The sequence below is a fragment of the Heterodontus francisci genome, chromosome 18 (assembly GCF_036365525.1).
Source record: "Heterodontus francisci isolate sHetFra1 chromosome 18, sHetFra1.hap1, whole genome shotgun sequence".
NCBI classification, from domain to species: Eukaryota; Metazoa; Chordata; class Chondrichthyes; order Heterodontiformes; family Heterodontidae; genus Heterodontus; species Heterodontus francisci.
In genome coordinates, this window is record NC_090388.1 from 45,387,093 (window position 1) to 45,414,439 (window position 27,347).

The following is a 27,347-nucleotide window of genomic DNA, read 5'->3' on the forward strand; positions in this document are numbered from 1 at the left end:
CAAACATCACTACTGCCTGATTTGACACTCTGCTTACAAACTTGGACCATGTAGGCCCACTCTACATATTCGCTTGTCATTCATCAAAAGCAAGCTCCGTGCGATGCCCTCTGCCAAGTCAGAGCTAGACTCCTCCATGCTCTTTGACAGTGACAGGAGGCTGTTTGGCAGGCCAGCCAATGCATCCAGCATCTGTGTGCATCCTCATCAGTGTTTTCCTGTATGATGCCCCATCGAGGTCCTCATCTGAGTCCCCTGCACAAGAGCTTGTCTGTGACTTCACCCTCCAGTAAGCTAGCATGTGAGCCATCCTTCTGCTTGACTGCAGCTACCTTGCGCCCAGTGACTCACCACATGCAGATCCCAACTCTGTACCAGCTTCTAAAGTACCTGCAGTGGTAGTGTCTGAGCTGATGGCTGTGAATGTCAGATAAAGTGATGGGGCTTTTTCATAAGCGCTGTGCAAGATGAGGGTGTGCTGTGAGTTGAGAAGGAGCATCAGGCAGGAACATACCATCATCCTTAATGTTCTCAGCATTGCTGGATACCACGGGCTGATCCCATGATGCAGGGAACTATCTCCTCCATTGGGCTCAGGAGATGCAGGCATCCTTAATTCCCCCAGTTCTGCTCTGCTCCCTCCTGTTATGGGCCACCTCGATCTGCAAGAGAGAGGGACGAATGTTGGTGATTGTGTTGCACGGTGTTTGGCTGATGTACCTGCCCCAACTGAGTAGCTGGAGGTATGTGGAAGCAGCAGGAGCTCAGTTTGTGGGGGTGAGGTGGAGTAGATGAATGTTATGCCTGAGTCCTGAGTGCTGGGCTCTGATGGCTGAGTGATGGGGTAAGGTGCATTTGAGCAGCATGAGAGGTTGGTGGAGTGGTGGATAGCAGATGTTGAGTGAAGACGCATTCACTTGCCTTGACCTGCCACATGAAGACATTACACTTTTTGTGATACTTCTACCAGGTCCTTGCAGCCAGACTCTAGCAATTGACTTCTCTGACCACCTTCTCCCATTCCCTTTGCTGTACTTAGGGTAGATAAATCACCTGGTACAGATGGTGTGCATCCCAGGTTGTTAAAGGATGTGCGAGTGAAGATAGTGGAAGGGCTTGCCAGAATCTTGCAATCTTCCCTGGATAGGGGGGAAATGGCAGAGGATTTCAGAGTGGCAAATGTGTCAACCTTATTCAAGAAAGAGTGTGAGGACAGTCCTAGCAACTACAGGTCAGTTAGTTTAACATCAGTGGTGTTTAAGGTTTTAGAAACAATGATCAGGGAAAAAAATCAACAGGCATAATTAAGGATAGCCAGCACAGATTTGTAAAAGGCAGATCATGCTTGACTGATCTTATTGTATTTTTTGATGAAGTAGCAGAGAAGGTTAATGAAGGGAATGCAGTAGATGTTGTCTGTATGGATTTTAAGAAAGTGTTTGATAAAGTACCACATAAAAGGGCTGGTTAACAAAATTTGAGGCTCATGGATAGGAGGGTCAGTGTCCAATTGGATAAAAAAAAATTGGAAGGACAGAAAACAGCAAGTCATGGTAAATGAAAGCAAAATACTGCAGATGCTGGAAATCTGAAATAAAAACAGAAAGTGCTGGAAATACTCAGCAGGTCTGGCAGCATCTGTGGAGAGAGAAGCAGAGTTAACGTTTCAGGTCAGTAACCCTTCATCAGAAGTCATGGTAAATGGTAGTTTTTCAGACTGGAGGATGGTAGACAGTAGTGTTCCCCAATGACTTGGATCTTGGAATACATGATAGAATTTCAAAATTTGTCGATGATACCAACTTGAAGGAGTGGCAAACAGTGAGGATGATATGAACCACCTGCAACAGGATAGGCTAGCAGAATGGGCAGACAAGTGGCAGATGGAATTTAATACCAAGAAGTGTGAAGTGATACATTTTGGCAGAAGGGATAGGGTGAGGCAGTGTAAACTTAATGGCATAGTTCTAAAGTGTGCACAGGAACAGAGGGATCTGGGAGTGCATGTGCATTGATCTTTGAAGGTAGCAGGACATATTGAGAGAGTGATCAGCAAAGCATATGGGATCTTGGGCTTCATAAATAGAGGCATAGAGTACAAAAGCAGGGAAGTTATTCTGAACCATTTATTATGGTCTGGTTAGGTCCAACTAGAGTATTGCGTCCAGTTCTGGTCATCACACTTTAGGAAGGATGCGAGGGTGCAGAGGAGATTTACCAGAATGGTTCCAGGGATGAGGGATTTTAGTTACAAGATTAGGTTGGAAAAGCTGGGGTTGTTCTCCGTGGAGCAAAGGAGATTGAGGGGAGATTTGATAGAGGTGTACAAGATTATGACAGGCTTAAATAAGTTAGATAAGGAAAAACTGTTCCCATTAATTAATTGTGCATAGACACAGATTGAAGATTTTGGGTAATAGATGCAAGGGGAATGTGAGGAAGAACATTTTTACACAGTGAGTGCTAATGACCTGGAACTTTCTGCCCACGACCGTGGTGGAAGCGGAGACGATCAATGATTTCAAAAGGAAATTGGATGGTCACTTGAAGTAAATAAACTTGCACAGGGATCGAGTGGGGGAGTGGACTGCCTGGATGGCTCCGCAGAGAGCTGGCATGGACTCGATGGGCTGAATGGCCTCCTATGCCATAAATGACTCTATGAATGGTCTTTGAGGGCTTCCTGTCCCCACCATGGAAACATGACCTATCTCCTCCTGTCTGCCTCCACCACTAAGGAGGACTCCAGCGTCAATTCCGTGAACCTCGGAGCCCTCTGTCCCAGTGTTCTATTTTTCTTTTATAGAACTGTAGTAATAGCACTCGGTAGCAACCTCCTGTGATTCAGTGCAGTTCTCCTTTTAAGAGGGACAGACTGCCTGCACCATGTGCTCTTTGCAAACTCTGCTTGGCCCTTTACTGAGCGTCAGGCATCCAGCAGCATGGGCCCTGCTCGGACCAAAGCGACAGTCAGGTAAATGATGAGGCAACACCAAGTTTGTATGTTGCCTATCTCCATGGCAATGGGCATGGGCAAGCTGTGAATGTGACCCCCTGCACCCAAAAAACAGTGTGGACCAATTTTTAGCCTTCTAGTTTTAAAGACTACTATCGGTTCACCTCTCAACCGACACGTTTCGAGAAAAAAGAACCCCAGCTGCTTAAAGGTATATGTCTAAAGTAAAATATTGAAGTCTGTTGGAAAAGGACCTTACAATTGAATGGGGAATATTGTAGTCTCTTCTAATAGCAGAATAGACCTATTGATAAAAATTTATCTTTTCCAGGATTGCTGTTATCTCTGAAAATCTTATGAAGCATAATTTAACACAGAAATTCTCAGTTTCTTCAGATCAGCTTCGTATGTTTGTAAGTGCTAACATTGCCATACCATTAATTTTGCATCCACCATGTTAATTTTCAGCTACATGAATATAGTATTCATCAAATGATAGAAATACTCACTAGTACTTTCTCACGGAGTACAATTTAAGCTTCACTAAAATGTCTACTTGGCTTCCTGTTACGTTTGAGACTTTTGCCTTGCTGAGTAAACATATGTTTATGAGTATGACTAACTCCTTGCTCAGCATGATAGAGCCTCCCTCAAATGGCTCGGAACGCATACTGTCCATCCGACTGCTCACCACCTCTGGTCCAGTACACCTACTCAGCATCTATGCTCCAACATTCTGCTCCCCACCTGAAGCTAAAGACCAGTTCTATGAACAACTCCATAACATCATTAGCAGCATCCCCAACACCGAACACCTATTCCTGCTGGGGGACTTTAATGCCAGGGTTGGGGCCGACCATGACTCATGGCTCTCCTGCCTTGGGCGCTATGACGTTGGAAAGATGAATGAGAACGGGCAGAGACTGCTTGAGTTGTGTACCTATCATAACCTCTGCATCACCAACTCGTTCTTTCACACTAAACCCTGTCACCAGGTTTCATGGAGGCACCCAAGATCGTGTCGTTGGCACCAGCTAGACCTCATTGTCACAAGGCGAGCCGCCTTAAACAGTGTTCAAATCACACGCAGCTTCCACAGTGCGGACTGCGACACCGACCACTCCCTGGTGTGCAGCAAGGTTAGACTCAGACCAAAGAAGTTGCATCATTCCAAGCAGAAGGGCCACCCGCGCATCAACACGAGCAGAATTTCTCACCCACAGCTGTTACAAAAATTTCTAAATTCACTTGTAACAGCCCTTCAAAACACTCCCACAGGGGATGCTGAGACCAAGTGGGCCCACATCAGAGACGCCATCTATGAGTCAGCTTTGACCACCTATGGCAAAAGTGCGAAGAGAAATGCAGACTGGTTTCAATCTCAAAATGAAGAGCTGGAACCTGTCATAGCCGCTAAGCGCATTGCACTGTTGAACTACAAGAAAGCCCCCAGCGATTTAACATCCGCAGCACTTAAAGCAGCCAGAAGTACTGCACAAAGAACAGCTAGGCGTTGCGCAAACGACTACTGGCAACACCTATGCAGTCATATTCAGCGGGCCTCAGACACCGGAAACATCAGAGGAATGTATGATGGCATGAAGAGAGCTCTTGGGCCAACCATCAAGAAGATCGCCCCCCTCAAATCTAAATCGGGGGACATATCACTGACCAACGCAAACAAATGGACCGCTGGGTTGAGCACTACCTAGAACTGTACTCCAGGAAGAATGCTGTCACTGAAACTGCCCTCAATGCAGCCCAGCCTCTACCAGTCATGGATGAGCTGGACATACAGCCAACCAAATCGGAACTCAGTGATGCCATTGATTCTCTAGCCAGCGGAAAAGCCCCTGGGAAGGACAGCATTACCCCTGAAATAATCAAGAGTGCCAAGCCTGCTATACTCTCAGCACTACATGAACTGCTATGCCTGTGCTGGGACGAGGGAGCAGTACCCCAGGACATGCGCGATGCCAATATCATCACCCTCTATAAAAACAAAGGTGACCGCGGTGACTGCAACAACTACCGTGGAATCTCCCTGCTCAGCATAGTGGGGAAAGTCTTTGCTCGAGTCGCTCTGAACAGGCTCCAGAAGCTGGCCGAGCGCGTCTTCCCTGAGGCACATTGTGGCTTTCGTGCAGAGAGATCGACCATTGACATGCTGTTCTCCCTTCGTCAGATACAGGAGAAATGCCGTGAACAACAGATGCCCCTCTACATTGCTTTCATTGATCTCACCAAAGCCTTTGACCTCGTCAGCAGACGTGGTCTCTTCAGACTACTAGAAAAGATTGGATGTCCACCAAAGCTACTAAGGATCATCACCTCATTCCATGACAATATGAAAGGCACAATTCAACATGGTGGCTCCTCCTCAGAGCCCTTTCCTATCCTGAGTGGTGTGAAACAGGGCTGTGTTCTCGCACCCACACTTTTTGGGATTTTCTTCTCCCTGCTGCTTTCACATGCGTTCAAATCTTCTGAAGAAGGAATTTTCCTCCACACAAGATCACGGGGCAGGTTGTTCAACCTTGCCCGTCTTAGAGCGAAGTCCAAAGTACGGAACGTCCTCATCAGGGAACTCCTCTTTGCTGACGATGCTGCTTTAACATCTCACACTGAAGAGTGTCTGCAGAGTCTCATCGACAGGTTTCCGGCTGCCTGCAATGAATTTGGCCTAACCATCAGCCTCAAGAAAACGAACATCATGGGGCAGGACGTCAGAAATGCTCCATCCATCAATATTGGCGACCACGCTCTGGAAGTGGTTCAAGAGTTCACCTACCTAGGCTCAACTATCACCAGTAACCTGTCTCTAGATGCAGAAATCAACAAGCGCATGGGTAAGGCTTCCACTGCTATGTCCAGACTGGCCAAGAGAGTGTGGGAAAATGGCGCACTGACATGGAACACAAAAGTCCGAGTGTATCAGGCCTGTGTCCTCAGTACCTTGCTCTATGGCAGCGAGGCCTGGACAACGTATGCCAGCCAAGAGCGACGTCTCAATTCATTCCATCTTCGCTGCCTCCGGAGAATACTTGGCATCAGGTGGCAGGACTATATCTCCAACACAGAAGTCCTTGAAGCAGCCAACACCCCCAGCTTATACACACTACTGAGTCAGCGGTGCTTGAGATGGCTTGGCCATGTGAGCCGCATGGAAGATGGCAGGATCCCCAAAGACACATTGTACAGCGAGCTCGCCACTGGTATCAGACCCACCGGCCGTCCATGTCTCCGCTATAAAGACGTCTGCAAACGCGACATGAAATCGTGTGACATTGATCACAAGTCGTGGGAGTCAGTTGCCAGCATTCGCCAGAGCTGGCGGGCAGCCATAAAGACAGGGCTAAATTGTGGCGAGTCGAAGAGACTTAGTAGTTGGCAGGAAAAAAGACAGAGGCGCAAGGGGAGAGCCAACTGTGCAACAGCCCCGACAAACAAATTTCTCTGCAGCACCTGTGGAAGAGCCTGCCACTCCAGGCGCTGCTTCACAAACCACTGACCACCTCCAGGCGCGTATCCATTGTCTCTCGAGATAAGGAGGCCCAAAAGCAAAGCGATTCAATGAACATCATGGCAAGTTTGTTAAAAATTTAACATCAACTTTTATGAATCTAAAATTATTTTTCTTTAGTTTGTTTAAAAATCCTTCCACTGTTACGCAATACGTTCAAGAGAATACAATGACATGTTGACCCAGTTAAGAGTAATCTGGGAAACAGCGCAATTTGATAGTATTCCTTTCTGCTGGAGCAGCCAGGGTCAGGAAGGCACACTGCTACACATACTATATTCCTGTCTCTGCATTCAACCATTCTGACTACAGAGGATACAATTGGTCATACAATTCCTGCAGATCTGGGCCTTTGCCTATTGAGCTTTCTCACTTGAGAAAGAACCACCCACAGGAAGTTTGTAGGCTAGTACAGCTCCTACTAGTCTTGTTCAAGAAGATAACCATGTGTATTGGTAAAGAAAATGCAGTAGATGTTCTGTATTTGGATTTGCAAAAGGCATTTGATAAGGTGCCATATGGGAGACTTGTTCAGAAAATGGAGGCACAAAGTAGAGAAGGTGGCATTGTGGAAAGGCAATTGGTTAAAGGACCAAAAATGGGAGAGTAATGATTCAGAAGTGCTTTTAGGACTGGAGGGATATAAATAGGGTATCTCCCAAAGGTCAGCGTTGGAAACATTGCTTTTCTAAAAGATATATAAGATATCAAAATTACAGTTATGATCTGTACTGGGATATTTTGGGCATGAAAATGGAAGCATGTTTAACAGCGAACAGAACAGTAAGTGATTTCAGGAGGAATTTATTGAGAAAACTGCTAACTATTCCAAGATCATCCTGGAATGCAAAAGTAACCCCTGGCTTCTTTACTGCAAATGTCTTATTAAATCCTTCTCACCTGACTCCTCCACCCTCACCAACAACAAATGCAAGGAGCTCATGAGTTACTTAGACACTAAGATTGAGACCGTTTGATCAGCTGCCTGTGCCACTTCCCTCCCTTGCCCTAGTCACTAGGCTGAAGTTCCTCGAAGGTTCCCCCTACCCTAGCCTTGAATTTGTATCTTTCTGTAGTTCCTTTCCTATCTCCCCTCATGTCCTCTCTGAGCTCATCTTGTCCATGAGACCCACCTCCTGCTCTCTTGAACCTATTCCCACTAAACTACACCTTTTCTTCCTGGCTCCCATATTAGTTGACATTGTTAACGGTTCTCTCTCCTCAGGTTCTGTCTCTATCTCCTTTTCAAACCTGCTGTCACCACCCCTCTTTAAAAAAAAAAAAAGCCTTTGACCCCCCCCCTCCGTCCTTGCAAACCGCCGCTCATCTCCAACCTCACTTTCTTCAAAGTCCTTGAATGTGTTGTCGCCTCTCAAATTCATGCCCATCTTTCCCGGGAACTCCTTGTTTGAATCTTTGCAATCAGATTTCTGCCCGCTACAGACTGAAATGGCTCTTATCAAAGTTACAAATGACATCCTATAGACTGTGTCAAAGTCAAACTATCCTTCCCTGTCATTCTCAACCTGTATGTAGCCTTTGACATAGTTGATCACACCATCCTCCTCCAACGCTTGCCACTGTTTTCCAGCTGGGTGGGGCTGTATTTGCCTGGTTCTATTCTCATCTAACTAATCGTAACCAGAGAATCGCCATGAGTGACTTCTCTTCACGTTCCTGTACCGTTGCTTGTGGTGTTCCCCCAAGGATTCATCCTTGACCGCCTCTTATTTCTCATCTACATGCTGCTCCTTGGCGACATCATCTGAAAGCTTAGTGTCAATTTTCAGATGTACGCTGATGACACCCAGCTCTACGTCACCACCACCTCTCTCAACCCATCCACTGTCTGTAAATTATCAGACTGCTTATCCGACATCCAGTACTGGATGAGCAGAAATTTCCCCCAATTAAATTATGGGAAGACTGCCACAATCTTCATTCCTTTACCACCAACTCCATCCTTTTCCCTGGCAACTGACTGAGGCTGAACCAGACTGTTCACAACCTCGGTGTCATATTTGACCCTGAAATGAGCTTACAACCATATCTGCACCATTCTTAAGACCTCCTATTTCTACCTCCATAACATCGCCCGACTCCACCCCCACCTTAGTCCATCTGCTGCTGAAATTCTGATCCAAGCCTTCGTTACCTCTAGACTTGACTATTTTGACACATTCCTGGCGGGCCGCCCACATACTACACTCCGTAAACTTGAGGTCATCAGATACTCTGTTGCCCATGTCCTAACTCTCATTAACTCCTGTTCACCCATCACCCCACTGCTCCCTGACATACACTGGCTGCCAGTTAAGCAATACCTCAATTTTAAAAATTCTCATCCTTGTTTTCAAATCCCTTCCTGGCCTAGCCCCTCTGTAATTTCCTCCAGCCCAACAACCTTTTGAGATATCTGCACTCCTCTAATTCCAGCCTCTTGAGTATCCCCTATTTTAACCGCTCCACCATTGGTGGTGGTGTTGCCTAAGTCCTAAGACTGAAATTCCCTCCATAAACCTCTCCACCTCTCTACCTCACTTTCCTGCTTTAATACTGCCCTTAAATCCTATCTCTGACCAAGCTTTTGCCCTAATATTTCTTCTGTGGTTCAGTGTCATATATTTTGTTTTATAATGCGCCTTTGGACTTTTTTTTAATGCTAAAGGTGCTATATAAATGCAAGCTGTTGTTGACATAGATAGGTAGTGCATTGGGCTGATAAAATTTAATGTCAAAAAATGTGAGCTGATACATTTTGTAGGGAAGAATAAGTGCCGAAAATATACACTAAATTGTACAACTTTAAAAGGGTAGAGGAGCGGAAGGGCTTTGTTCATACACATAAGTCTTTAAAAGTGGGAGGGCAAGTTGATGAAATGAATCTAAAAGAAGTATATGCTATCTCAGGCTTTATAAATAAGGGCATCAAGTAGAAAAATAGAGTTAATGCTAAACCTTCACAAGTCATTGGATAGGCCTCAGTTAGAAAATTGGGCCACAATTTTGGGTGCCTTAATTTACAAAGTATGTCAACGCCATGGAGAGAGTATGGAAGAGATTCACTTGCATGGTACCAGGAATAAGAGGCTTTAGTTGTGAGGCGAAACTGCAGAAATTGATGATCTTTTCATTAGAACCGAGATAGGTAAGTAGAGATTTGATGGAGATATTCAAAATTAGGTGCGGTTTTGACAAGTTAAATAGGGAAAATCTATTTCCAATCTTCTGAGTCAGTAACTAGAAGACATAAATTTACGGAGATGATCAAAATAACAGAGTTTAGGGTTATTTTAATGCACAGGGTTATTAGAACGTGGAATGCCCAAACAGAAATGGTGCAATCAGATTCCATAATAGCTTTTAAAAGGAAAGTGGATATTTATCTGAAAAGGCAAAATTTAAAAAGGCAGAGGCAAGAGCCAGATGTGACAAAGGCACAATTAACCAAACAGCCTCCTTCTGTGCTTCCATGATTACAAGATGCAAACCTCCACACAGCAGCATATGCCAATCAGACTATCGCATGGTTTGTGCCTGGAGCCTGAAAACAGCAAGCAGTCTGCAGCCCTTTCCCGAAAACCTATCCACAGAACTGATCGAATGCATTAACTGAAAAGGTGGCCACAAGCTATCAAGCATTCTTTCTAATTTGACTGGGCCATGAAAACCCCACATTGAGCAATCACCCTGTGTGAACAGCAACCTGGAAATCTTCGACTGTTCTGAAATTATGGGCACCATCAAATTACTCTTGCCCACAAAGGATATCTTCTTAATTAACAGTTGTTACCATCCACATTACATAAGAACATGAACTAGGAGCAGGAGTAGGCAATTCAACCCCTCGAGCTTGCTCCACTATTCAATACGATCATAGCTGATCTCATCTCGGCCTCAACTCCACTTTCCTGCCCATTCTCCATAACCCTTCAACCCATTACTAATTAAAAATCTGTCTATCTCCTCCTTAAATTTACTCAATGTCCTGGCATCCAGCACACTCTGGGGTAATGAATTCCACAGACACACTTCTCTTTGAGGGAAGTAATTTCTCCTCATCTCAGTTTTAGGATAAGGGGTAGCAGATTTAAAACAATGACCTCTCGTTCTAGATTGCCCCACCAGAGGAAACATCCTCTCTAAGTCTACTTTGTCAATCCCTTTAATCATCTTATATACCTCAATTAGATCTCCTCTCATTCTTCTAAAACTTTAGAGAATAAAGGCCTAAACTGCTCAATCTCTCTTCATAAGATAAACCCCTCATCTCTGGAATCAATCTAGTGAACCTCCTCTGAACTGCCTCCAATGCAACTACATCCCTCCTCAAGTAAGGGGAACCAAAACTGTACGCAATACTCCAGGTGCGGTTTCACTAATGCCTTGTACAGTTGCAGCAACACTTCCCTACTTTTATACTCTATTCCTTTAACAATAAATGCCAAAAATTCCATTTGCCTACCTTATTACCTGCTGCACCTGCATACTAGCTTTCTGCGATTCATGTATGAGGACACACACATCCCTCTGCACTGAAGCACTCTGAAGTTTCTCTCCATTTAGATAATTTACCTTTCTATTCTTCCAACCAAAATGGATAACCTCACACTTATCCACGTTAAACTCCATCAGCCAAATTTTGGCCCTTTCACCTAACCTATCCATATCCATTTGTAAATTTCTTATTTCTTTATTGCAACTTACTATCCCACCTATTTTAGTGTCATCTGCAAATTTTGGCTATAGTACCTTCTATCCTTGCATCCAAGTCATTAATGTAGATTGTAAATAGTTGGGGCCTGAGGACCGAACCCTGTGGCACCCCACTAGTTACATCTTGCCAAACAGAAAAGGACCCATTTATCCCGACTCTGTTTTCTGTTGGTTAGCCAATCCTCTATCCAAGCTAATAAATTGCCCCTAACCCCATGTGATCTTACCTTGTGTATTAACCTTTTGTGCGGCACCTTATCAAATGCCTTCTGGAAGTCCAGATATACTACATCTACAGGATCCCCATTATCCACTTTACTTGTTACATCTTCAAAGAACACTAGCAAATTAGTCAAACATGATTTACCCTTCATAAAACCATGCTGACTCTGATGGATTTCATTTTGACTTTCTAAATGTCCTGTTATTACTTCCTTAATAATGGATTCTAACAATTTCCCAACGACAGATGTTAAACTAACTGGTCTATAGTTTCCTACTTTCTGCCTCCCTCCCTTTTTTGAATAAGGGCATTATATTAGCATTTTTTCCATCCACTGGAACCTTTCCCGCATCCAGGGAATTTTGGAATATTATAACCAATGGATCCACTATCACTGCTGCCACTTCCTTTAACACCCTAGGATGTAGGCCATCAGGCCCTGGTGATTTGTCTGCCTTCAATCCCAATAGTTTGCTCCGTACCTTTTCCCTAGTGGTGGTGATTTATTTATTTTATTTAGAGATACAGCACTGAAACAGGCCCTTCGGCCCACCAAGTCTGTGCCGACCATCAACCACCCAATTTATACAAATCCTACATTAATCCCATATTCCCTACCACATCCCCATAATTCTTCTACCACCTACCTATGCTAGGGACAATTTACAATGGCCAATTTACCTATCAACCTGCAAGTCTTTGACTGTGGGAGGAAACCGGAGCACCCGGCGGAAACCCACGCAGTCACAGGGAGAACTTGCAAACTCTGCACAGGCAGTACCCAGAATTGAACCTGGGTTCCTGGAGCTGTGAGGCTGCGGTGATAACCACTGCGCCAAGTTCCTCCCTTCCTATAACCTTTGCATTACCTGTTACTATTGGGATGGTACTTGTGTCCTCCACCGTGAAAACTGAGGCAAAATACTGATTTAGTGTCTCCGCCATTTCTGTGTGCCCCACTATTAACTCCCCAGTCACAATCTCCAAGGGACCAACATTCACTTTAGCTACTCTCTTCTCTTTTATATACATATAGAAGCTTTAGCTATCTGTTTTTGTATTTTGTGCTAATTTTTCTTTCATAATTTACCTTTGCTCTTTTTATTACTTTTTTAGTAACCCTTTATTGATCTTAAAGTTTCCCAATTTTCCAGCCTGCCAATGGCCTTTGCAATATGGTATGCCTTAGTTTTTGTCTTTGTTATCCTTAACTTCCTTGCTTAGCCACGGATGTTTTATCCCCCCTTACAATCTTTCTTCCTCTCTGGAATATATTTTAGTTGGGAGGAATTTAATATCTCCTTAAACATCTGCCACTGCTCATCAACTGTCCTACCTTTTAATCTTCCTGCCCAGTCCACTAGGGCCAAATCTGTCCTCATGCCTATGTAATTACCTTTGTTTAACTCCAGAACGCTAGCGTGGGACTCCAGTTTCTCGCCCTCAAACTGAATTTGAAATTCTAGCATGCCATGATCACTCTTCCCTAGAGGATCCTTAACTATGAGATCATTAATTAATCCCACCTCATTACATAATACCGAATCTAGAATAGCCTGCTCCCTGGTTGGTTCCACATCATATTGCTCCAAAAAGCAATCTCTAATACATTCAGTGAACTCTCCCTCGAGGCTACCCTTGCCAATTTGATTAATCCAGTCTATATGCATATTAAAATCACCCATAATTATTGCCGTACCTTTCTTACAAGCCCCCAGTATTTCCTGGTTTATACTGTTCTCCACTGCAGAACCACTGTTTGAGGACCTATAGATTACTCCCACCAGGGACTTCTTTCCCTTGCTATTTCTTATTTATTTAGAGATACAGCACTGAAACAAGCCCTTCGGCCCACTGAGTCTGTGCTGGCCATTTTATACTAACCCCACAGTAATCCCATATTCCCTACCACCTACCTACACTAGGGGCAATTTACAATGGCCAATTTACCTATCACCTGCAAGTCTTTGGCTGTGGGAGGAAACCGGAGCATCCGGCGAAAACCCACATGGTCACAGGGAGAACTTGCAAACTCTGCACAGGCAGTACCCAGAATTGAACCTGGGTCCCTGGAGCTGTGAGGCTGCGGTGCTAACCACTGCGCCACTGTGCCGCCCACTAATTCTACCCAGACTGATTCTACGTCGTGATCTCCAGTGCCTATATCATTTCTCACTACAGCACTGACCTCTTCCTTTATTAACAAAGCTACACCACCTCCTTTTCCTTCCTGCCTATCCTTCTGAAATACTGAATTCTGAAGTACCTTCTGGATATTCAGTTTCCAAACCTGGTTTCCCTGCAACCACGTCCCAGTATTCGCCACTAAATCATACCCATTCGTCTTTATTTGCGCTGTTAACTCATTCATTTTATTCCTAATGCTTTGTGCTTTCAGATACAAAGCCTTTAAGTTTGTTCTATTATCAAATTTCCCTACTCTTGTACAATTCCTTGCTGCAATATGACGTTCACATGTTCTGTCCCTTTCCTCCCCCCACCCCCCACCCCCCAACTATTTAGTTTAAAGTCCTATCTACAGCCCTAATTATGCGATTTGCCAGGACTCTGGTCCCAGCATGATTTAGGTGGAACCCGTCCCATCGGAACAGCTCCCTCCTTCCCCAGTACTGGTGCCAATGTCACATGAATTTGAACCCATTTCTCCCACACCAATCTTTAAGCCACACATTTACCTCTTCAACCTTATTGACCCTGTGCCAATTAGCCTGTGGCTCAGGTAGTAATCCGGAGATTATTACCTTTTTGATTCTGCTTTTTTAATTTAGCCCCTAGCTGCTCATATTCCCTCAGCAGAACCTCTATCCTCGTTCTACCTATATCGTTAGTACCTTCATGGACCACGACAACTGGATCTTTCCCCTCCCACTCCAAGTTCCTCCGCAGCCCAGATGAGATATCCAGATCCCTGGCACCAGGTAGGCAACACAGCCTTCGGGACTCTCAATCTTGGCCACAGAGAACAGTGTCTATGCCCCTAACTATACTATCCCCGATTATGACTACATTTCTCTTTTCTCCCCCCACTTGAATGGCTCCCTGTACCACGGTGCTATGGTCAGTTTGCTAATCCTCTCTACAGTCCCTGCTCTCGTCCACACAGGGAGCAAGAGTCTCGAACCTGGTGGACAAGGACAATGGCTGAGGCTCCTGCAACACTACCTCCTGGATCCCTCTACCTGCCTCATTCATAGTCACACCCTCCTGTCCCTGACCACTGGCCAAATTCAAGGTAGTTAATCTAAGGGGTGTCACCATCTCCTGAAACACAGCGTCCAGGTAAGTCTCCCCCTCCCTGATGTGTTGCAGTGCCCGAAACTCAGACTCCAGCTCATCAACTCTGAGCCGGAGTTCCTCAAACAGCCAACACTTACTACAGATGTGGTCACTGGGAACCACAATGGGATCCACCAGCTCCCCCATCATACAGGTACAACACATCGCCTGGCCCTGCACCTCTATTTTATTTGATTAGATTTTAATTTGTTTTTTAAATTTCTGACTGCTTTCTAGTTTTTAATCTTGAAAATATTTCTCCTATTCACCTTTAATCTGAAATCAAATTAGAATAGGTAATTCAGCCAGCAGTTACTTACCGACCAATGAACTTCCGTTTTTCCTGTGGTGTCACTTTTTTTTCACTCTGTTTTTACTCCCTTAGAATACCCAAAAATTAGATTATTTACACTAGGAACCTTGATTCCCTAAAAAAAAAAGTACCTACTATATTAAAAAAAAGAACTGGAGACCTTTCTCTTTAGTTACTGACCGAGCTATTTAGAGTTATTCCCTAACAGCTGTTACTCACTAACCAATCACCTATCAGCTTTCCTGTGATGTCACTGACTTTTTTTTTCAAAACTCCGTGCGCCTGGACTGCTCTATGCACAGGTCCAACTGCTCTTTGCTCCCGGAAGGTAAGTCAAATTCAAAGTTAAATTGGTATAAATTTTTACCTTCAGTGTACTCTTGTGAATTTTTGACTTTTTTTGTTTTTTGTGATGCTAACTTATTTGATTCAAACATAATTGGTGAACTGCCTTGGCGCAGTTAATTCAACTTCAGTTGAGCTTTGCAACAAAAGTGGATGCAGTCATTACCTCAGGATACTTCAGTGAATTGCCTTCAAACATTTGGGCTCAGAACCCCTCTAAGCTGGCACATCGCTTTTTTTAAAATCTCTTCTTGTCCAAGCAGATAGGCTGATAATTAGCTCTCTGCTTTCTAGCAATGTTGCTATGGAGTCAACTGCTACAATTTGCAAGAGTGGCTTTGTGTGCTTGGTCTTATGATTTTCTATTTGATTTGCCTCTGGGAAGCACTTGGCTTTCTCTCAGAACTGCTCCAGAACACTAGTTAAGATGAGAAACTCGCTGGGCCGGATTTTGTTCCCAGCCCGATGATGGGTTTTGTGGCATGGGGTCCGGAGAATCTGAGCAGCAGTGGCCGCCACGGAACCAGACGCCAGGATTGGGGGGCCTGATCTTCCTGGCGGCAGGGAAGCTCCATGGCTGCTGCTCTGCAACGGGACCGTGGTTTAATTATTTAAAATACCTTTCTGCAAACATTACCATGTCATCCACCACGATCTTCTCATCCGTTCATGATCTTCAGCATGACATGCAGCACTCACGCGCCTTCGCTGTCCTGTCCAGGAGAAGCTGGCGCCATTGAGGAGGGGGAGGGGTCACGACTGCATTCTGAGTATGTATGGGGGTGGGGGGGGAAGGGGTCAACTTTGCATTCCGAGTATAGATTGGTGGGGTGGAAGGCGTCAACTCTGCATTATTTTGAATTGTTTGCAAGGTTGGCAGCCTTTTAAAAATGACGCTAGCACCTGCTCCAGCATCGGGTGACATCGTGAATGGTGTCTCCAATGCCACCCCTGGCGGCGGGACAACGACATCTAACCCACTGTGTGAAGCTGCAAATCAAAATATTAATGCTGGCAGCCCATTGTTTACTATTTTGGAACTGCAGAACACTATGATACCATGCTACCCTGCAAAATTAATTTCAATAAACAGCATATTCTTCAAAGCATTTTTTTGAAATGCCAGCTTTTGTTCAGTTTCATTTCATGTTTTGTATTTCAGTTGCTACGAAAGTGCTTCCATTTTTTTAATATTTTATTTTTTTGAGGACTTGTGTTAAAACTTAAAATTTGATTCCTTGGATGTGTTTTTTTTTTACCAAGTTCACTGAAAGGATACTTGAGTTGTTGTTTGAAAACAACCTGTACTGGAAATCATGTGCTTTAAGCTCAATAAACAACAAATTTTGGTGACCTGGGGAAAATGTTTACAGAGAAGCCACATGTCAAGGTTTATGGAGGTCAGGAAGTTGACTTTCTGTTTGGGGAAGATATTGTTTTCAGTTCAGTTGGGGTGTGAACTGTTTTGATGACAGTTTGAGGTTTGCCTGCCAAGGGAAAAGAAACCACCCAGCTCACCTCTCTCTCTACCTCTTTTTGAAGAAACCCTGCAAAGATCCAGTGTGGGAGAGCTAAAATCCATGGTGCTGCATCTCTCCGAGAAGCTGGAAAAACCTGCCAGATTAATTCTCAATGCTGCCTGAAAAGAACTGCTTTAGAAAAGATCCCAGTGACTCGTCTCCGTATACCTGGACACCAGACCAAAAGGGACAATTGACTTCCTTCCATATCTTTTTTTTTCAAGTGTTTGGCCAAAGTATTCTTTCGTGTGTGTGTGTGTTGGTGTGTGTGTGTGGTTTCATATTTCAATCTGTGTGTTAACGCTTTGCTTTGTTACTGGATAAGTCTTGTTTGATAATAAACTGATAATTTTGTTGTTTATTAAAGAAAGCTGGTTGGTGTATTTTATTCTGGGATAAAGGGTAGAGTGTATGATTGACCGAATCAGTAACTGGGTAAACATTTTAAAAATATATATGTGACCTGTGAAGAAGTCGGACTAGAAAAGACGATGTACTCCTCCCACCTTGGTTGTAATACAGTTTATATGTCAAACTGCCTTATTCGAACATAAAGACTTTTTTTATTTGTTTGTGGGATGTGGGTGTCACTGGCAAGGCCACCATTTATTGCCCATCCCTGATTGCCCTCAAGAAGGTGGTGGTGAGCTGTTTTCTTGAACTGCTGCAGTCCATGTGGTGTAGGTACTCCCACAGTGCTGTTAGGGATGAACTTCCAGGACCTTGACCAAGAGACAATGAAGGAACGGCGATATATTTCGAAGTCAGGATGATGTGTTACTTGAAGGAGAATTTGCAGGTGGTGGTGTTCCCATCTACCTGCTGTTCTTGTTCTTCTAGGTGGTAGAGATTGTGGGTGCTGTTGAAGTTGCTGCAGTGCATCCTGTAGATAGTACACACTGCCACTGTGCACCGGTGGTGGAAGGAGTAAATGTTTAAGGTGGTGGATGGGCTGCCAATCAAGTGGGCTGCTTTGTTCTGAATGTTGTCGGGCTTTTGAGTGTTGTTGGAGCCGCACTCATCTAGACAGTGGGGATTATTTTTGTCACATTCCTGACTTGTAGCTTTTAGATGATAGACAGATTTTGAGGAGTCAGGAGGTGAGTTACTCGTCATAGAATTCCCAGTTTCTGACCTGCTCTTGTAGTCACAGTATTTATGTGGCTGGTCCCAGTTAAGTTTCTGATCATGGTAACCCCCTAGATGATGGGGGTTTCAGCGATGGTAATAACGTTGAATGTCAAGGGAAACTGGTTAGATTTTCTCTTGTTGGAGATGGTCATTGCCTGGCAATTGTGTGACACGAATGTTAGTTCCCACTTATCAGTCCAAACCCAAATATTGTCCAGGTCGTGCTGCATGTGGGCACAGACTGCCTCATTATCTGAGGAGTTATGAATGGAACTGGACACAATGTAATCATCAATAAACATCCCTACTTCTGACCTTGATGATGGAGGGAAGGTCATAGATGAAGCAGCTGAAGATTGTTGGGCCTAGGACATTACCCTGAGGAACTCCTGTGGTGATGTCCTTAGGCTGAGATGATGGGCTTCCAACAACAACAACCATCTTACTTTGTGCTAGGCATGACTCCAATCAGTGGAGAGTTTTCCTCCTGATTCCTATTGACCTCCATTTTACTCAGGCTCCTTGATGCCACACTCTGTCAAATGCTGCGTTGATATCAAGTGCAGTCACTCTCACCTCACCTCTGGAATTCAGCTCTTTTGTCCATGAATGAACCGTGATGAGGTCTGGAGCTGACTGGCCCTGGTGGGACTCAAACTGAGCATTGGTGAGCTGGTTATTGGTGAGTAAGTATGGCTTGATAGCACTGTCAACGACACCTTACAAGCCTTAGCTGGTGATCGAGAGTAGACTGATGGGGTGGCAATTGGCTGGATTGGATTTGTCCTGCTTTTTGTGGACATGACCTACATGGGCAATTTTACAGATTGTTGAATAGATATCAGTGTTGTTGTTATACTGGAACAGCTTGGCTAGGGGATGGCTAGTTCTGGAGCACAAATCTTGAGCACTAGAGCCGGGATGCTATTGGTGTATCCAATGCGCACAGCTGTTTCTTGATATCTTGTGACAGACTGGCTGACGACTGGATTCTGTGATGCTGGCAACCTGAGGAGGACACCAAGATGGATAATCCACTTGGCACTTCTGGCTGAAGACAGTTACAAATGCTTCAGCCTTGTCTTATATGCTCATATGCTGGGCTTTGCCATCCTAGAGGATGGGGATGTTCGTGGTGATTCCTCTTCCTATTAGTTGTTTAATTGTCCGCCATCATCCACAAATAGATTTGCTGGGACTGCAGAACTTTGATCTGATCCATTTGTTGTGAGATCACTTATCTGTCAATGGTATGCTGCTTCTGCTTTTAGCATGGCTTGTAGTTCTGGGTTGTAGCTTCACCAAGTCATTTTTAGGTATGCCTGGTGCTGCTTTCCTACACTCCTCATTAAACCAGGTTTGGTCCCTTGGCTTCATGGCAATGATAGAATAAGGGATATGCTAGGCCATGAGATTACAGATTGTGGTGCTGCTGATGGCCCACAGTAACTTGCAATGAGACATTCTCAAGTTGCAAACTGCAATACCTTTAGAGGAGTAGCAAGCTGGATTGTCATCACAATTCCCAGTTTCCACCATACTTGGTGAAATGATACATAGTTTAGGAAAGTCTAAAGATAGGAAGGAAAATTTCTTAAGTTTGGGATAAAGAGTTGTACTGTCCATTCAACACGTGTTACAGTATTTTGATATCTAGTGAGTTTCACCTTAGTTGATTTGGGTCATTGTTACAGTAAAAGCAGGATTAAAACTAGAAAGATATCTGCTTCTGCTGTACAGCTATAATTATTGCTGCATTTTTTGATGAAACCTGGAAATTAGCACTGTAGGTATTTCTAAGGTGCCACCCTTAGCTCAGTGGTAGCACTGTTCCCTTTGTGTCAGAAGGTTCTGGGTTCAAGAGCTACTTCAGAGTTTGATCATATAATCCAAGCTGACACTTCAGTATTGCTGGAGTTCTCTATCATAAGAGGTGCCGTCTTTTGGATGAGACACTAAAACTGTGCCCTCCTTGCCTGTTCAAGTGGATGTAAAAGATCCCATGGCACAATTCATGGAAGAGTATGGTCAACATTTATGTCTCAATCAACACCACTAAAATAGATTAACTGTTTGTTTATCTCATTGCTATCTGAGGTACCTTGCAGTGTGCAGATTGGCTGCTGCTTTTGCCAGCGTAACCATGGTGGCTACATTTTAAAAGTCTTTGATTATAAAGCTGTTTAGGACATCTTGAGGACATGAAAAATGCTACAGAAAGGCAAGCTTTCTTGCCCAAGACTGAGATCTCACGCCAGAATGTTACCAGGACTCCAAGGGTTAGATTATAAGGAGAAATTACATAAACTAGGTTTGTGTTCCCTGGAATATAGGCGGTTAAGGGGTGACTTAATTGAGGTGTATAGGATTTTGAAAGTAATTGATAGGGTAGATAGAGAGACTATTTCTGCTGGGGGGGGGGGGGGGGGGGGTGGGGTGGTGGTGGTGCGGTTTAGGACAAGGTGACATAACCCTAAAATCAGAGCCAGTCCGTTCAAGGGAGAAGTTAGGAAACATTTCTTCATGCACGCGGTGATAGAAGTGTAGAATACGCTCTATCAATAAGCAGTAGATGCCAGCTCAATTAATAATTTTAAACCAAAGATTGATAGCCTATTATACCCTTGTCTAATAAAAATCTATGAAGCCAAAGCAGGTGGATGGATGGAGCTTTGTACAGATCAGGCTCGAGCGGCTAAATAGCCGACTCCATTCCTTCTGTTCCTATTTCATATTGAAATAGAAAAATTGTAGGTTCTCAATTACTGTTTTGGCCAACATTTTGAGCTCTTTTTTATGAAAAGGAAGTCTGAAAGGAAATGGTAATTCAATTTACTGAACTGCAGGATTCCAATTATGCATTGGACTCCAAAGCATCTACACATTTCTAGCCAGTATCCACAAACATATGAAGCATAAATTTAAATAGTAATTGCTTCTCATTGAATCGAGTTAGCAGATTGAGCATTATAGTGAGTTAACATTCTATCTTCCTAACTTCTTTTCAAATTTCTTCCATACGATCGCTCAGTCACACTCGCTTTGCCAGATGTAAGGTTCTTAATTTAGCTCCTGGTGGACGTAGGTCTGTAGCACAAAGCAACCTATAATTTAGCAGAAGTTAGCAATCCAAATTATTTGTTGTGGAAATGGAAAAAGACTTATCAGTGATGTATCACTTTGATTGCTCAGAACATTGAACTCATTTAAGAAACAACTAGATGCTGTAATAAGCGGGCAGTAGGGTTAATCGTCTGGAAAGATGAAACCATATGGATTGAAGGGCGTTCATTTGACCTTATCTTGTGAAGTTACTCTTTTTAGAATTCAATATTATTAAAATTTTACATCCCGGGAGGGAAATATGTGATGAGACTAGTAGTGAGATGCAAGGTAGTAATTTAGACAAATGCTTCTGACAATTCTGAAACTGAAGGCCGAAGCTCACACAGATTGTGTGCCAGCAAAGCTCCAAAACTTAAGTTATTGCCTTATTTCATTCCTACTTTTTTCTCTTTTATGATGCATAGTTTTAAAAAGAAGTTATACAGTGGATGCAAGAGCACAGTAGAGATGCCATGGCCTATAGAAAGGGTATTAAAATGATAGTTAATGAGCTGGTATGACATGATTTACTTTCAGCAGCTGTATCGTAGTAATTAGGTCTTTGTGATGGCATCCTCTACTTGAAATGGTGCATCGTTGACATGGTTTTCATAAATGTGAAATGAGCTTGAATTCACAATTGTGTGACATCAACATTGGCCCAATCAACTGGATGTTCTTGGGCTTGTATTTTAAGATTTTAGGTGCATTAATAATCAAAACAGTGTGTTGTAATTTTAATAGATACATACTGTTGCGCTCATGAGGAGGGATTGTAGGGCTTCCCTCTTTTCCCTCTCCTTGTTAGACCACCACAGGTTTAATTCTTTCTTAAAGTGAATGTACTGACCAATTCAGTAGGTGTTTTTTTCTTGTTATGATCATAGCAAGTAAGTAATCGGACAGGGTTTCTTGAGTTAACAAAGAAAGAGGTTAATTTTATTGTACCTAAACTGAACTAATAAAAGTAATAAACAATACGCCAACTTTCACTCTCACGCACACACACTGGAGGTTCACACACACACAAATAGTTTAGAGTGGGGAAAGGTAGATTGGTTGAGTTAGAGTCCATAAAAATAGGTATACAGTCTGTGGAGTTTGGTAATTTGGCTGGCTTCTAGCTGAATTCGGTGGTTCTGAGGCTTTTAGTTTGAAGGGATAGATGACTGGTTCGTTGAGTCTCTTGGATATAGCGTTGTGGATGATTTCCTCCAACAGGGTTTCAGATTGTAGCGGGAGTATGCAAAGATGGTCAGTCAACAAGCAGGATTTGAAAGCTTTCAAGCTGGAATGGAGAGAGAGAGAGGGACCCCACTTAGGGTCTGCACATGTCAGAGTCCAGTTGCTTCTCCTCTGTTGCAGAGAGAAACACCAGCTTAGAAACCACAAATGGGGAGGGGCTTGTCATATGACAGTCACTCAGTGATTCAAACTTGGCAGTATTTTTCTGCTTTCTGAAAGAACAGGTAATTCCTTTAAAATTCCTGGGTCTTGGTTCTTGCTGGGAAATTAGCAGACATTTTGTCTCTCTCTTCAGTCTTTTGGAATGTAGGATAAATTGTAGCAAACTAGGTGATCATCTTAAGCTGACATCAGTCATCTTGTTTTAACTGTCTTTTAAAAATGTCTTTTAAAAAATTATACAAATTCAGATCTCCAGTCAGTGGATTTAAGAAAATGATCATTCAACAAAGCACATTGGCATAACAATACATAGAGCAGCGCACTAGCGGATGAAACCTGGTCAACACTTGGTTTACGTACCTGTTTTTATAAAAAAAAAAGCTTTTTTGAGCTTTTTATTCTGATGCGCTAAAATATTTTATAGAACACTGCTGTTGTTGAGCCAAATACATACTTACAGCTAAACAACCTAGAAGGTCCCAAAGCACTATTTTGCAAAGAACTATCGCAACAAACTGCACAGCTGCAATTGATTTGTCCTCAAAAAAATTGCCAAGTTGTTTTTAAATGCAGGGAGCATTACAGAAATAAGATTTGAAAAAAGCAGAACACACTTGATACTTCTGGAACATTGTAATCGCCAGTAATATAACCCTCCCTCTGTTCGTAAATAGATTTATCTTTCGTATGATATTGTAAGCTTTTTAAAATTTAAGTCAAGTTAGGCTTACTGTAGAATTAAATGATGGATGCTGTATCACATTTCTTAGTTTTTCATATATGGTGCAGTCTTCGTTGCTTAATATACCGTATCTGTGATTAAGTACTAAATTCCCCATTTGATGTGTTATATTGCTTAATATAATTTGAATAATTCAATTTTTGGTGCAGAAATGACTGAAATTATCAGGCGTAGAGGTTGTGTGTGTGTTTGTCTGCAGTACTGTTTGAGGAGCTGAGAGATGCTACTGCACCACTACAGTCGGAAGAGTGTAATTAGTGTTTACATGGGTAGTTTCTATTATAAATGTGGACACAGGAATTTATAATAGAACAGGTTAACACAGGACTTGCACACAGCCATAACCTTTTTAATGAGTTATGTATGTTATACCATATACCATAATAAATCACATCAGAGAACTGCAAAACAGTCCAACAGCATCCCTTCTGTCACAACTACTGAAGAATGCGGTCTGGTTGGTTATACTTTCCTTTTTAATATTGAGGCTTTCAGTATTCTTTGCCACAAACCTTCCATTGCTGTTAATTTAGCAGATAGTCTTAAAAGAAATGTTAAAATTTGTAGCTCCGTATTTTTAAATGTCAGCTTAAATTTTAATCCTGTCAAGTGTAAGTGCCTGGAATCTTGTAAGTGCACAGGAAGTGATGAAACTGGTTTGATTAGGACTTACTGCAATTAGTGTTTAATAGATTTAAAGGAGTAAAATTGGATAACCACTGAAAACGGGTACGGGGATCACAATGCACAAATTTCATGCTGCCTGCTCATTTACTTGATAGTAGCGTGCAGCCAGTGTTAAGCATGCTGTTGAGTTGATGCACGCCCGAGCAGGATGTTAAACATCGAGAAGCTAGCATGAGTTCAAGCTATCCTGCATTTGTTAAAGGGGAGGTGCATTTTGACTGGAGCAAGTGCTGGAAGTCATTCTAAAAGTGAGTTTGACCCGGGAAAGACACAAAGCTGGCACAACACAGCAGACCGCATGCTCCAAAGTTCTCCAAGGCAGCACTGGATGCCTTGATGCAGGAGGTGTTCAGGAGGAAAGATGACCTCTATCTACAGAGGATCAGGAGGCCCTTCAGACAGTGTGAAGGCAGTGGAAGCAGATAGCCATCGCGGTCAATGCTGGCAGTATAGTCCCAAGGACCTGGATGTAGTGCTGCAAGAAAACCAGTGCCCTCACACAAGTGGCCAGGGTCAGTGAATGCATCTCCAAATGCCATATCCCCCCCCCCCCCCCCCCAACTGCACCACTATTCTCTCAAACTGCTCCACTCACCAACCCCCTATTACTCACTGACTAACAATCTCCATCAAACATGCCTCATACTACACCCTCACCCTCACACACTTAACAGTGCTGCAATCCTTACACCCACATCTCACAGCTTGCATACATTGCCCAGTTATTCAATCATGACAGGCACATCACCCAAACAGTTCCCGCTCTTGTAGGACAAGGTGGCACACAATCGCAGGCAGCAGGACCTAACCAGTGTGAGACAGGTAGGGCTGCAAGTCCTCACCCTGATGGAGGACATGGTGCTCACTATCATTAGAGTGGCCACGACTGAGGCTGTGCTCAGTTTTGGGGCTATAACCATTGAAGGTGATGGTATACTCATACCTAATCCTCCTCCTCACATCCTACTTCTCCCTCAATCTGCAATCTTTTGTGATTTACAAGCTGCAGTTGGTCGAAGCATGCACCTCTTGCTTTCCCCATTTCCCTCACTGCAACTATACCCTTGTGCCTTTTTCCTTTTAAATACCCAAGAACTGCAAGGTGGTCAGGTAATAGTGCAGGAGGTGGAAGAGGAAGAAAAGATTGATCATGATGAAACACCGTCACTTGATCTCTCACCTTGTATCCACCAGCTCAGATATCAACACTGTGTGTACTTTAGAGGACAGCTTAGAGGCAGGATCTGCACATGGTGAGACACTGGGTAAAAGTGACCTGCTGCCAGGACTGGAGGAAAGGGTAGCGCAGGTGTCAGCTCCCCAGAGGGCAAGGTTGTACACTGGTTCTGTTGTAGAGCACTTAGATAAGAACTTGATGGGGCAGCATACAGAAAAAGGCTGATGGGTATGCACATAGAAATCCTTGCTGCATTGGCAGGTCTGCCTGAAAGCCTGCAGTCACTATCAAAGAGCATGGGGAAGTCCAGCAACTGCTTTGCACAGGGCTTTGAGCCCATCCTTTTCAGTGTGGAAGTGGTGGCCAACTCCTATTACCACATTTGTAGACCCAACCATGATGCAGTGTCTAATGACCAATGTATCTGCTTCCATTGCAGCACAAGCAAAAGCTGCCCAAAGTCTGAGTCCTGCAGTGGAAGCTCAGGCTGAAGTCATGTAAGCTTGGCTTGTTGCCGTATGAGTGCAGCTTGTTACGCAAGCTCAGAATGCTGCCTTCATGGCTGCAGATACCACTGTGTAAATGGGCGTGTCGGGTTTCACAGCTGTCCAGCAATCTGTCCTCCAACACAATGCTGGGATTGCTGAGGCGTCGTCCCAGGGGAGTGGCAGTGGCTGCATGGAGCATGAATCTCCTGTCCTCTCTCAGGATGACCGTGTTCATCCTCCCATCACTGCCACTCTACCAGTGCCTTTGCTGTTGCTTGTTAGCCAGCCAGTCCGTCCAGACTGTTGCTGCCCATGCCGAGGTGGTGCAGTCCAAAGCTGCCAGTCCTTCTTGGGCCAGAGCTGCTCAAGATTATCCTGCAAAAGCATCTGCAGTCTCTCTCATTGAAAGTCAGCAGCCTTCAGCCAGCCATGCTGCAGCCAGAGGGGTAGCACTGAGTAGGAGGACTAGGACAGGTCAGAAAACAGGCATAAAGGGAATGCACAAGGGTGATTCGTTGACATTTACATTGATTTATATTGAACTATGTATAAAGTTGGTTTGGAATTTTTGTTTGGTGATGGCTTTATTTCAGCATTACGGCCAAGAGGATGCTACAATGGTCAGTAACAGAGGGACGTTGAGGTATGGGACTGTTGTTGAATGGGGCATTAGGGTTGTGTTCATTGGTACCACAGTCAGTAGAGTTGATCATAGACAGCCAGCCGGAAATGCGCTGTGTTGGTTACTTCCTTCCTCCTTTCTCCTCAGATGCTTTCCATATGACTGGTGGCAAGGGCAGTGCCTTCATGGTGGCAAGGTTGTGCAGGACACAGCAGACTGTGACGAGTAATGCAGGACTCCTGCAGGGCTGTCCAAGCAGTGGAAGCTTTGCTTAAGCATCTGCATGGTTTGCTTGATGACATTTTGTGTGACAACATGGTTCTTGTAATATGATAACTGCACATGTGTTCGTGGGTTGAGCACCAGAATCATGAGCCAGGTGATCAGCAGATAGTCCTTGCTGCCCAATAACTACCCTGTGGTTTGTCAGGGTGGCTCAAATGCTGTTGGTGAAACAGACTGCTAAAGAATAAAGATATTGTGACTGCTGTCAGTATACTGGGCTTTGACCTGCATGCTGCGTTGAGTATGGTCGCACACCAGTTGGACATTGATAGAGTGGAACTACTTTCAGTTGTGGTACATCTCTGAATTTACATGCAACGTCTGCAAAGCAACGTGTGTGCAGTCAGTGGCACCCTACACCATGGAGATGTCTACTATCCTGACAAAGTCATGTGTTCGCTTTGCCTGTTTCTCTCTGGCAAGAAAAAATGAAATATATTCAGCTGTCCTTGCATACAGTGACCTCCTTTATACAACAGTGGATTGCAAACTGCAAGATGCTGGAAATATTGCCTGCTCCAACCTGAAAGAAGTTGACCCAATAAAATTCACGCCTAAGATCACTTTCATAACCACTGGCAATGTAGTCCTCGCCCTGCTCTGCAGCAGGGGCAGATTTCAGTGAGCACCTCCTTTAATGAAGCAAAAACATTGTACACGATGGGCTGCACTTTGTACTGGAGGCGGGGCTCCTGCGCCGGGCCGAAAAGGCGGGAGATCCTAGTCTCTGCCTTTTCGTGTCCCCCTGGAGCGATTCTTCGGTCTTTTTGAAGCAAAGTTTTAAGGGGTGTGATCCCTATCTCTTTTAAA

At 43.9% G+C, this 27,347-nt stretch overlaps 1 protein-coding gene across 8 annotated transcripts in view; it reads left to right on the forward strand.

Annotated features, from left to right (window-relative positions):
• dusp16 (dual specificity phosphatase 16) overlaps window positions 1–27,347 on the forward strand; it is a 168,062-nt gene that overhangs the window by 61,231 nt on the left and 79,484 nt on the right. Inside the window, exon 2 of one of the 8 annotated variants that reach the window (XM_068050629.1) lies at window positions 3,288–3,369. The exons of the other annotated variants lie outside the window; for them this stretch is intronic. Within the exon in view, the coding sequence (XP_067906730.1) occupies window positions 3,313–3,369 (57 nt within the window). The 5' untranslated portion in view covers window positions 3,288–3,312. The remainder of the gene's footprint in view (window positions 1–3,287; window positions 3,370–27,347) is intronic. 8 annotated transcript variants of the gene reach the window in all.